Source organism: Alosa pseudoharengus, unplaced genomic scaffold (assembly GCF_046254945.1).
Source record: "Alosa pseudoharengus isolate Yale_2024_CS ecotype anadromous, Long Island Sound unplaced genomic scaffold, YU_APseudo_1.1 YU_APseudo_1.1_scf_10, whole genome shotgun sequence".
NCBI lineage: Eukaryota > Metazoa > Chordata > Actinopteri > Clupeiformes > Clupeidae > Alosa > Alosa pseudoharengus.
Window position 1 is genome coordinate 9,581,359 of NW_027468565.1, and position 12,523 is coordinate 9,593,881.

The 12,523-nt window shown below is 40.4% G+C and overlaps 1 protein-coding gene across 1 annotated transcript; it reads right to left on the reverse strand.

Annotated features, from left to right (window-relative positions):
- Nucleotides 1-214: 214 nt before the first annotated feature.
- Nucleotides 215-10,467, reverse strand: svip (small VCP interacting protein). Its single transcript, XM_076262876.1, has 4 exons — nucleotides 9,781-10,467; nucleotides 7,682-7,732; nucleotides 2,424-2,540; nucleotides 215-1,300 (listed from the first exon to the last, which is right to left on the reverse strand). The coding sequence occupies exons 1-4, from the start codon at nucleotides 9,841-9,843 to the stop codon at nucleotides 1,286-1,288; spliced, it is 246 nt and encodes an 81-aa protein (XP_076118991.1). The 5' UTR covers nucleotides 9,844-10,467; the 3' UTR covers nucleotides 215-1,285.
- Nucleotides 10,468-12,523: the final 2,056 nt, after the last annotated feature.

Below are 12,523 nucleotides of genomic sequence, written 5' to 3' on the forward strand. Positions count from 1 at the left end.
GGAGAAGCAAGGCAAACAGACAGGGTTCGAATAGAAATTAATTTCAAAGTTAAGAAGCATTCTTCAGTATTGACACCCATCTTTTACACGAGTTCCTGCTGTGTTTCAGAAGCACAGATAGTGTTAAGGTTAGTGATTAGAAAGGGGGCACCATCAGTGTTAATGCCCCCTCTCCTCCTTCAAATGTCCAAATGACATCAGACACACCTACAGCTACAAGCTGTACTTCCTGGTCAAAGGTTTTTAATCCATTCTGAACCTAAGGTTAGGTTCATCCTGAAATACAGTAAGGCATTTGGACAGATGACCAAAATGCTGCCGTTTTGTGAACGAAAAGCACACTGCCACACATGAGTAAATAGAAATATGCAGTATGAGGCAACTTCATTTCAACCTGTTAAACATGACTTCACTAGTCAAAAAGTGAATTGTATTAGTAAATGGTAAATGGTGAAAAGTGAACATAATGAATGTGTACAACAAACACTTCTCAATGGTGAAAACCTTTCATTTTATCCAATGCCTTCTATTAAATAACATCAAACTATGATGCAAACAAACAAACATGCCCTACCTTTCAAACTCGAGACAAAATAACTTACATTGCACTATGAGGAATAATTAAACATTAAAGACAATCAATAAATCTCAGCAAAACTGGTCTGACACCAACCAACAATGATCCTCCAACAATCTTGGGCTTGCCATAAAAGTGTTTTCTTACATATGTGTGGTATAGGTGACTTCCAATCATGCTAAATCACTCGAAAGAGCCATGGACTCCCAGGAAATACATATCTATATAAATTATCACACAAGCACAAAAGCATTCAAACCAATGTGATGTGACAGAAGCACCATTGTACAACCTTTCAAGGAGATTGTTTGAGCATGTGTTTGTGTGTGTGAGAGAGCTGCATTGCGATAAACAGTAGTTATGTGTAGCAATGTTTCTTCACCTGGCAGAGCTTTTTGCAACCTGCTACTCACTGTTAGCAGTCAGTTGCTCGAGCACCTCATTGGCTGGTACACCTTGGCAATATAGACAGGGTCTGCCCACTGATGCACTTCAGCCAATCAAGAGGCTATGGCGAGTAATCACACTTCCAGCTTGGCTAGTTTTAGATGCTCTAGATGCAACTGCTCTGACTAGCTTATGTATGAACATTTTAACAAAAAACAAACAAAAAAGGAAAAAAAAAAACACCCTCAAGTTGACTGCCACACTGTTTGTATTGGCCGATGCGATGTCCAATGTCCTTAAACCACAAGAGGTGTCTTCAGATCAGCCCATCTGCCACTAAAAAACAGTGTCAAGTTAGTATTATTTTCTATGGAAGCCCGTTTGCGCCACATAAAAAAAAATTCTGATCTATTATATCTCATTATTGTGAGATACTATGTCATTATTCTGACATATTATCTCGTTATTGTGAGATAGTATCTCGTTATTGTGAGATAATAGTATCTCGTTATTCTGAGACTGACATACACACGGCGTCTCAAGCGGTGTCTTGCTCGCAAATCTACGCCACCACCATCCATTAGTCTTAACAACAAACGGACAGTTTCTCGGTCCATAATTATGCCAGCCATCCAGCACTTCTGGTGCATCCATCTATAGCCATGCAATTGACCCGAAGTCTGGAGTTGCTGATGGATGAACTCTGCAACTTAAGCAACATCAGTTTTATTGCGCCAACGCCAGAGGTGCTTTCTTTGCAAGGTTCTCTGTAAAGTGCGGAGGCTTATTTCAATATTATGCTCTTCATGTAAAAGCGTTTGTATCTCAGTGTTTGTAAAACCACGTCGAAAATAGTTTTCAATAATCGAATCCATCTTGAATGACCACGGAAATATAAGGGGCAAAGCATTTCCTATTTAGTCATAGCGAAATATTTCAGAATAACGAGATACTATCTCACAATAATGAGATACTATCTCACAATAACGAGATACTATGTCACAATAACGAGACATAACGAGATACTATGTCAGAATAATGAGATACTATCTCACAATAACGAGATACTAAGTCACAATAACGAGATACTATGTCAGAATAATGAGATACTATGTCAGAATAATGAGATACTATCTCACAATAATGAGATACTATGTCAGAATAACGAGATAGTATCTCACAATAATGAGATTATTATATTTATGTGGCGCAAACGGGCTTCCATAATTTTCAAAAGATATTATCTTAAAATAATATAACATCATGCATCAACTCTACAAACAATCTATAACTACAGTACTATGACTACAATAAGTGTTCATTTGTTGATTGTTGATTGGTGAGTTTTATATTTATATTTAGTGTGCTTCCAGGTGAGGTAGAGAAACAAACAGCTTAATAAATGAGTTGGACGATGACGATAATGATGGTTAGGAACAGGAGGAAGACGAACGCTTACCTTGAGCCCCCCTCCCCCTGACGGAGACGTGCCCATCACGGTCTGCTTCTCCATCTCTTCTTGTTTCCTCTTTTTCCTCTCAAGTGCTTCCGGGTTCTTGACTCCTCGGTTGGAGGTCTGCGGAACCATAAGATGTGTTGTAACTAAAATTAAGAGGGTGAATAAGGTATCTGAATATGGTCACTATAATCCTTGACCATGAAATACAGGGGTGGACGTCACCTATTATTTTCCATCACATTTGGTTCAGGAGATAAAGGTGCATCTCAAAAAACTTCCCCGTAATTTATTTCAAAAACTACAATTTCAATTCAGTTCAGTTCACTAGATTCAATATGCATAAAATGAAATACTTCAAGCCTTTTTTTAGTTTTAATCTTGATTATTCTAATATTGATGATTACTGGTTACTGCTAATGGAAATCAAAAAATCTAGAATCTCAAATATTAGAATAAAAAAATTATTATACAGAACTGTCGACCTGAGATGAGCTCTAATCAGCTACAAAACACTAGCAAAATGCATTATTCAGTTATGACGGAGAATAAAATGGTCATCATGGCAGTGACAATGCTTTTGCAATGGCTTCATTTTTGGAAACATTTGGGGCCCCAAAGTGTAAAATTGTAGCAAGTTTCATGCTTTCATTAAGAAGTGTGTAGTTTCAAAATCAGGGTAAGCACTTTGTTTTACAAGGCCTTCTGTACGTTTATTTATCCAATCTTCAGTTGTACCAAAATGTGTGCCGTCACAGAAAATCCTGCCGTCTCTGCATGAAGGTTGGCATTTTTAGAAAAAAGGTGGAAGCTCAAATCGCTGTTACATCGACTTGAAGCCAAACAGAATGGCACACAGCTGTGCTCCTTAGAGCCGCCCACAGTTTTAAGAAACGTTAAGAAAGAAGTTTGTCACTACGCTAGTGCACAAAGCCTATTGTGATAATTTCTTCTTTCTTCGGCATCACAATTTCTTCTTTCTTCGGCATCACAATTGTAACATATCATAATCACAGAATGTCCTAGTGTGGTCTAGTTTTCTACCCAAAGTGACACTGTTAATATGATGTGTTAAACTGGTGTACTTCTAAAATTAAACATCAATTTGAGGATGAAAATGACTGAAAGATGTGTTTTATGCCAACAAATGGTATTTTAGCACTTGTAAGTCTAGCACCTAAGTCTAGTCATTAATAACAACATACAGTTATTCAATATAAACCTTATTCTGAGGTACACAGACGTTTATGCGGAAAATGTCAAGTGCTTATTTACCCTGATTGTGAAAATAATTTTCGTCTGGACTATTATGAAAATCTAAGATTATTGATACTTGTATGGGCATCAATTCCAATAGTCCGACAAACGATCCCTATGGAGTATTAGTGAATCTTGGCAACATCAGAAACTTAAAACTAGACTCCATTAGGAGACTAAAAAACAGGTTACAAAACAATAACAAGTGAGTGCATGGGAACTCCGATCTCCTGCTGGACTGAAGGTGTCTCTGCTGCAGCTCTGAGTGTGGGCTCTTGCACAACCTCAGAGGCATCACATGCAGAACACACCTTTGGGCTAAGCTAATCACTACACTGATGTGCAATACACATGTACAGTAGCAAGGTGCTTTATAAAAACCTAACCAGACATGTCAGCTCCTGGCTCTCGATCCATGCCAATATTGCTGACTTTGCTCATAAAGATTCATGATTAAATCAAATGTCACAGTTCTGAGTAAGAACGAAAACACTGTCACTGGATAACCATACACAAGATTAATTTAGCTTAATACCCTCCACCAGTAGGGGGAAGAGGGTATTGTAATTGGGTCTGACTGTCTGTTAGTCGTAGTCCATGATTATCTGGATTTTTTCATACTAACTGAGCAGCATACTACAATAGTTGAACAATTGTGAATAACTTCACACTCTCCAACAAAACAATATAGCATACAAACACACAAGGAGTCAAGAAGTAAAATAAAAAGTTCAGTGGCAATAGGATGCATATAGGACATTAATGATGCCTTATTTGGTAACACAGTATCGACATAAGAGTGACATGAGACTGTCATGAACACATGACACATGAACCCTAACCCTAACCTCTAACCCTTACCCTAATTTGTTATGACAAAAAACGAATGTCACTTAATAACAGAAGTGTTGTCATAAACGTTTATGACTTGTTTATGACTCGTTCATGACAGTGTCATGTCACTCTTATGTTGATACTGTCAAGTAAAGTGTAACCCATTATTTCTAAATTCCTTCACAGAGACAGTGTGTACTCCAAATCAATAAGTAAATGAATAATCCAACCAACCACCCAGCCAGCCAATCAATCAATGGCCGTCAGCTTATCACGTATCACGGCTTTCAGTCACTGCACACCACAGCTCTGGGATTCTTTGCCAAAGGCCCTCAGCCCTCAGTCTCATCAACTCAGATGAATTATTCAGACAGCATATTGAACTCTGTACGCTGTGTACGCCGTCTCATCGCCCATTCCTCTCTCCTCTATCTCAATCCTAATATGGGGCTTCAGTCCTTGTGCTTGTTTTTTCTACTTTGTTCCTTCATGTTTCTGTATGTTATTGTTCACTGTGATGCACTTTGGTTAACTTAATAATCTGACCTTGCGATTCAATGCTCAGATCCTGAGTTTGATTTATGTGTTTATTTTTTTCCTGAAGTATCCTTGAAAGGTTCACTCAAAATACAATGTACTGCTATTGTAAACAGCTCTCCAAACAAATCTGAAACAAGTCACCTTCTCTGCCTGTCCAAACATAAACCGACTCTACACTTGCTAAGGAAGCATCAGCTTTGAACCGTAGCATCTCACCACCTATCCAATACAGAAGATTACCTCAAATGAAAACATGTGGCTCAGCAACTATTTGAGTTATAAACACATGGGCACTTTGTGTTTTATAGTGTCTGCCATCTGGCTTTGGCGGTCCTATGTAAGTAGTGTCAAACCACGTCCTCATCAGCTGACATCAAATACTCAAACATACACACTGGAGGTCATTGGTGGTATGGGGCTTAAAAGTCTTAACACTGGATGCAACAGTGGGCAATCTTTCAGGAAGTCTTCAGTCCAGGACCATTAAGGTGTTAAGTGCGTGGAATGAAGCATGGCCTTATTATCTCAAGGCAAAACTCTGACTGCCTCTATTATGCCTTATGAAGATATTCTTCTCTTATGTTTCTCACATGTACAAAAAGCCTTATTATTTTACCCTCTCTGTCTCAAGCACACAGAGAGAGAGAGAGACAGAATGAATGAGAGAGTGAAAGAGAGAGAGAGAGAGAGAGAGAGAGAGAGAGAGGGATTTTTCAGCTGCATATCTCGTGCTTCAAAGGCATGCTGGGTATGCAGTGCTCATGTGCAAAGCAGAGCGGCATCTTAATACCATGTAACCAGCCAGCAAACACACACACACACACACACACACACACACACACACACACACACACACACACACACACACACTAAGCCTTTACAGTGTACAGATGTAATACAGAGAGCAACTGTGGTTCATGTGGATCAAACCTAGGTCGCCCACTGATGCAGCCATTATGTTGAGCCACAGTGTGTTCACAGCAGCAGGGATGTGGAGAGCAACTGAAGCTCACATGGCCATTAGCCGAGATCACCCACAAACTCCATTAGGCTGTCAAGGCAGTGGGGGCATGAGTATGTGTGGTGAATATGGACATGGCTGGGAACATGGCTCAGAGCATTCAGTGAAGCAGGGACACTGTGTGGTGTCTGTGCGAACATGAGGCCTTACACCAACTGACTCCTGGGCACAGGAAGCTACAACCTCAGCGAAGAGGAAGTAAGCAGAGGAACTTGTGAATGTGAAATAATTCACAGCAGTGAAGAGGACGTGGCTGATGTCACACTGTGATCAACAGCGCAGTCTCAGGGACACATCACAATGACTGGATGGAGCATCACAACCATAATAGATTTGACAATGACTCCTGATGCCACACTCCACACCTCCACCTGTGGAAGCGCAAGAAGAATGGGCCCCTTTTGTGACCGCTTTATGTGCACAACCCAGCCTGTAGGGGGTGCTGTGAGGTGTAGGGGGAAGAAAGGATCAGCCAGGTCAGAAAGGGTGCCCGGTTGGGGGAGAAATGGCCGCGTCCATCCAAACTACTTACGCGGCAGTGTGGGCGGCTCGGTGGCGCGCTCGGCGAAGTCGCTGTAGGAAGTATCTCTGTGGCACAGAGGTGATAAAAGAAGCTGCCAGAATTGTACAGAGGCGCCGAGACGGCTCGGGGCTTAGATGTCTTTATTCATAACACAGAAGAGACTGAGGCAAGGCAGAGAAAGGGAGACAAAAATTAGAGTTGCCTCGGAAGTAGAAAACAAGCACAGCAGTAGAAGAGAAGGGCAGGCTGGGGGGCTGCGGTTGTGACTGATTTTTGGAGTGGGGAATCTGGGGGTTATTCAGCATGCGCAAGTGGCATGTCCAAGGTAGCTGACAGGGTCACATCAGGCCAGAAGTAGCAGAAGTCAGAGAGCAGAGAGCCATCCAGACAAGGTCAGGGGCCTTAAAGTCATTCACTGTGAAACATGTGAAGATCGAGCCCATTCTCAGGTGCAATGCCTATTTCTTATCTAAAACAGACATACAATCTACAACCAGTTTCTTAAAGACACTGTAAACAAAAATATGAGATTTGTTTTGGAAACACATTGTATGGGTTAGAAAATGAATAAAATAACTGAAAAGACTGAACTGTGTAGTACTGAAATGTGGAGTTTGAACATTAAATAGTACATTGTCAGAGAGACAGAGAGAGAGAGAGAGAGATGTTTTGGTAGACTTACAGGAGCACCTGTAGAAGACTGTGAGAAGTTTGTGAGTGTATATATTCCCAAAGACAGAGCAACAAATAAGACAAACCAAGGAATAAGAATAATAGATCGTTTTGACCCCATTTAAATTATTTCCTGCTTTTAAGTAAATCATACCATACACCACTACATTTGTGAGATAAACGACAACTTTTACAGAGAAAAAGCAGTACAACTGCCCCTGGGTTAGATGACTATTGGACTGAGAATCAATCACACGCCTTGCTTGGTGAGACACACAGAGAAAGTGAGAGCTAGCCTAGCGTTAGCAGAGCAGCATCGGCCTGTGAGGGACAGCACCAGCTGGCAGACTGCTGACGGGAGAGCTAGAGATGGCCACATGTGATGCTGGCGTTGTGATGCTGGCGTCCACGTACCTCTTTCTGTCTTTTCTCTGCCGCTTCTGCTAGCTGACGTCTTCTAGTTTCCTGTGAAATAAACACACACACACACACACACACACACACACAAAACAAATGGTAAACAACCACCAAATAAACCACCAATTACTAGGCTATGGCTTTGTACAGCAACAGCATGTCATAAATATATCACCCATTGACAGGTAAAGCAATCAAGTGAAAGCAAATGTTTATCTATATAAGCTTATCTAAGAGATCATCAGCTCAGGAGAACGCACTTTCAGCTAAATATTAAGCCAACATGGATAGTCGAATACACCCTGTTTGTGGTACAATAACTGACTCTGTGCTCTGCTTGCAGATGACTAAAGATTATAGATTACCTTTATGAAAAAGAACTATAGTAATCTTGTAGTATTTTGGAATAAAATATTATAGTAATCTAATAGGAATACTATAGGCATACATATAGTATTCCTATGAGATTACTATAATAAAATGCTCGGACATACTATAGAACAGGGGTGGGCAACTAATTTCCCCAAGGGGCCACATGACAAACTGGGACTGTTGAGGAGGGCCGGACCCAAAATACCGAACTCAAGTCTGAACTCAATTCTGTTCAATTCTATTCTGTTCTTGTATAACATTAAGTAAATCATATGGTTTTGTTTACTAGTCGTAAGAACAGATGAAAATGTGAGGGAGACAAAGGAAAAACAGCAATATTTAATCTATGTCCAGTATTTAATCCTCATTCTCGAAAAAGATTTTTTGACATTGACATTTTTTTTCAGTTTTCAAAGACTGATATAAAAAAAGTACTACAATATCTATATAATTAGGCTAGGTCATGAAAATGTGAAGGAGTCAGTACAACCGATAGGCCTGTGCCACCATTTCATCAACACTCAGCAATATTTCATCATTAAATCATTGCATCATTAAATTAACTATGCAGAATTAGACTACGAAAATGTGGAGCAGACAATAGTAGGCTGTCATTAGTTAATCAACATGCACAAAGAAAACTATTTAAAAAATGTAGGCTATGTTTTTGCTTTAACTTTATGCACATAACTGTGATTGGTCAACTCGCTCTGTGTGTTGAGCCGGCTGCTTCAAGCAACCTGTGGGTAGTAGCATCATACTAGTTCGCTAACATAAGCTTTGCAAATAAACTCAGACATATTTTGGTTACAATTACGGGGTTATCCGATTGTAAACTGTCTATCTGCCAGTGACGTTTTGAAATGAACACTTCGTATCGCCAACGAGCAGCAGTAGGAGTTCGTTCTAACAACCTTTGCGGTGGTGAGCGACGCAGACATAAGATACACAAAACTTTGAAAGGTTTACGCCGACGTAAAGGCAACTACATTGTGTCGACGCAGAAGCATAAATTCACCAGCACATCAGTGAGGGTGTGTACGTCGTATGCATCCACGCACAAATGCATGGGCGTACAAATAGCAGTCGCTTTCAAAATAAAAACAACGATATTGATTTGCATGCATTATCTCTATGCTAGGCTCTTGACTATTGTTCTTTCACGGACCTTACGCGGGCCGGTCAGGGAAAGCCCACGGGCCGGATGTGGCCCGCGGGCCGTATGTTGCCCATGAAGTACTACTAAGACTACCATAGAAACACAATAGCAGCTAAGGATATTATAGAGGTATTACAGAACATCACAGAAGTATTACACTACCATAGAATTCTTATAGTATTACTATAGTTCTTTTTCGTAAGGATAGAAATAGCATCTCCATTGGACTACTCTGATCTCAGTTAAATATGTTAAATCTTCCTACAGAACAAGCAGCACTCATGTACAAAGCCAAATCTTTCCACATCCTTGCATTGACAAACCAGACGTGGTGTAATTCAAGTCATGGTGCTTGAAAGAAAAAGGGTTGTCATGTAAACAATAAAGCTTCACAACGCTCTAAGCTTAACGAACCGGTGTATTAAAAGGTAAGAAATCTCATCATGTAATGCTGGTCTCGACTAACTTTATTCTGATTTAATAGAGATGAACAATTCGGTATGTTTTAAGACTGCTAGGATGCTCTACCGTAACATTAAGATGCCTCAAGGCTTGCAGAACTTACTGGATCTGGCGTATCCACCACGTCCTCTGCAGCTCCACCCAGACAAGGAAGGCACATTCCCATACTTGGTTATTCCGAAGATGTAGTGGATATTTCAATGACAACACAAATGGTCGTTTTAAAATCAGTTATTATCAAAGAAACTAAATAGACAACCAGCTAGGTAATTAGTTTGACAGCGTCAAACTACTGAATAGCTAGCTAGGCTACTGCAAAAGCCACGGGGAAACACCACCGCTATGTTGACTAATTGCTCAATAAAAACGAAAAGCCAGTTCGCACTGACAACTTTCGATGTTTAAATCCATGGACAGCAACACTTTTAAATATTTAACGCTACTTAAGGGTGTTTAGGCTCACGCTGATTAACGCCAGTTAGCGACAACGTAGCCTTGCTATTTTTCAAGACCTCACGTTAACGTTACACCTCTCAACAAGCCAGCTAGCCAGCCAGCCAGTCAGTCAGCCACCCAGCTGGAAAGCTCTAGCAGCTAGCTTCTAGTTAAACAAATGCAAGCAACTAACGTGTACCTACTTAAGCCTAAATAATCACGGGCCCAAACCTCTTATTTACACGTCGCGGCATCTGTGAATATTAAACAGAAAATTTCTGGCGAAGATAAAAGTTGTCTTGGTCAGAAAGCCGCAAATTAATCTAGCTTTGCTACCTGATGGAGAAGTGTAAGCGGTAACAACGCCTATGTTGTTTATTTACCGTTAGGCGTCCCCTTCCACTATCAAGCCTCGACAGTGCCGCCTGTTGGTAGGGAGTAAATATAATCATACCATAAATAAATCCATTTCAGAAGAATCATTCAAGACATTAAAATAGTGACAATTAAATATGATGACAGAAAAGCTCGTATCATTATCAGTGCATATTAGTTGCACTCAAACTTAACATATATTTTGTTGGGTGGTTGACACTATTTATAGGGGTCCAAGCAGAACAGCTGCAGGAACCCTATTGTTTTTGTGCTGATTATAGGTTTATAGGTCTTATTTTTCTCCGCCAAAAGTGATTGTGCAGCAAAAACCGTAAGACCCAGGAATGTGAAACTCCCCCGTTGGCTCAAACCCCCAAACCTGAGGTACTGCGCCTATAGGTGGTGCTATGATAATTAATGTTTTACACCAGTGAAGCCTAGACTCAAACTTATTGCATCGTTGTAATATTTGCATTCATCTGCTTCTTTGAGTCATTGAATATTACAAGGAAGTGGCCGCTGATGATTAAGTGGCCAACATCAGCATCATGCAAACTTAAAGGCCCCAACATAAAAACAGTTTATACACATAATCAGCACAACAAAATTTCAGAAAAGTAAACAATTTTGACAGTCAGCATACATGAATTGTGATATACTCTCAGAGTCATTCACCTGCAGCCCAGGAGACCCAGGTTCAAAACCCGCCTGAGACATAATGTGTCTTGTCTCTAACTTGGCCAGGTAGTCAAACATTGTTATGCAATTGTTCATTAACAAGGAGAAGGAAACAATTCCATATCCAGGCACTCGTAGGATTGTAAATGTAAAAATAATTAAACCTCTCTGGTCCCTTGACATTTGTCTTCTAAGAGTTTATCCACTTCTCATCCTTTCAAATGCACTTTGTGGCATCTTCTTCCTCTCGTCACCTGTCTGGCCAATCAGGTAAATGATGTACACCTGTATATTGTGGTTGCCCTAAGCTTCATGGTTTTTTTTTCAGGCGCATCCTCATATCTACTATCTCAGACTGCACACTTGGTAAGTCAAGTGAAAGTGACAAGAAGGTTCAAACCTAACCTGATGCATACTTTCATTTTTAAACTGTTCAAATTCTCAAAGTTTCTATGATGGACCTCAGGGACCATGTCTAAGATGCATTGAATTGTGCAGAAATACCTATTTTGATCATTTATACCCATTTATAAATCTCCAGCCCATGCACACGGTATTCTGGGAGATGTAGTATAGGCCACATACGTTTATTTTACATTTGTTTTACCCATATTTTGTATTTCTTATATTTGTTTTACCTATTTTTGTTTGTTTTACTTAGTTTTAAGTATTTATATTTATTGGAGAGGGAGGTGTGCTTTGCTTTGTTTAATCAACCGGGACCTGATTATTAAATTCGCTGGAAATCCAGGGTAACAGTTCTTGCGAGAGCACAATATGAATTTGCTCAGCGAGTCACTCAGGCAATCACTAATGCATGTAATGCAGGCAATTATTACCCATGCCCTTGGAGCTGAGCTGCACCAATCACATCAGTGTATCTGATATAGGCGGGCCAGAGGCGAGCTAAACAGACGACAACAGCACTGCAACGTCGAAGTCCGGAATCAGTCAGTACCGGTGCGTTCATGGGCACGGGAAAAACCCTTTTCCCAGTGAAAAAACATCATCATTCACGTCACTTCATGTGGGAATAATCTGATTTAATGGCGGGCAATGGGGCTACGGGAACGGGAACATAAGAGGCGGCCACTGGGGCTAGATTTTGCTAACAGTGCGTTCATGGGCGTCGGAAAAAACTTTTTCCCAGTAAAAAACGTAACTTCTTGGAATCAGAGGTGGGAAACTGGGGCTAGATTTTGCTACACGAGTTGCCCAGTTAGGGGCTCATCTTCACTTTTGTCGTCACATTGTAGTTCGTTTGTAGTCCATGTGGCCTTTCATTTCCAACAGTTCGTATAGATGTAGATACTCTTGATTCCATGAGGGAAATTTGGTCTCTGCATTTATCCTATCCG

Bases quoted from the DNA above. Each gene is read 5' to 3' on its own strand.
- svip (XM_076262876.1), bottom strand. From the start codon at position 9,843: ATGGGAATGTGCCTTCCTTGTCTGGGTGGAGCTGCAGAGGACGTGGTG. The intron at 7,733-9,780 runs GTAAGTTCTGCA...TTTATTTCACAG, and splicing joins TGGTGGATACGCCAGATCCA to GAAACTAGAAGACGTCAGCT. The intron at 2,541-7,681 runs GTACGTGGACGC...ATGGTTCCGCAG, and splicing joins CAGAGAAAAGACAGAAAGAG to ACCTCCAACCGAGGAGTCAA.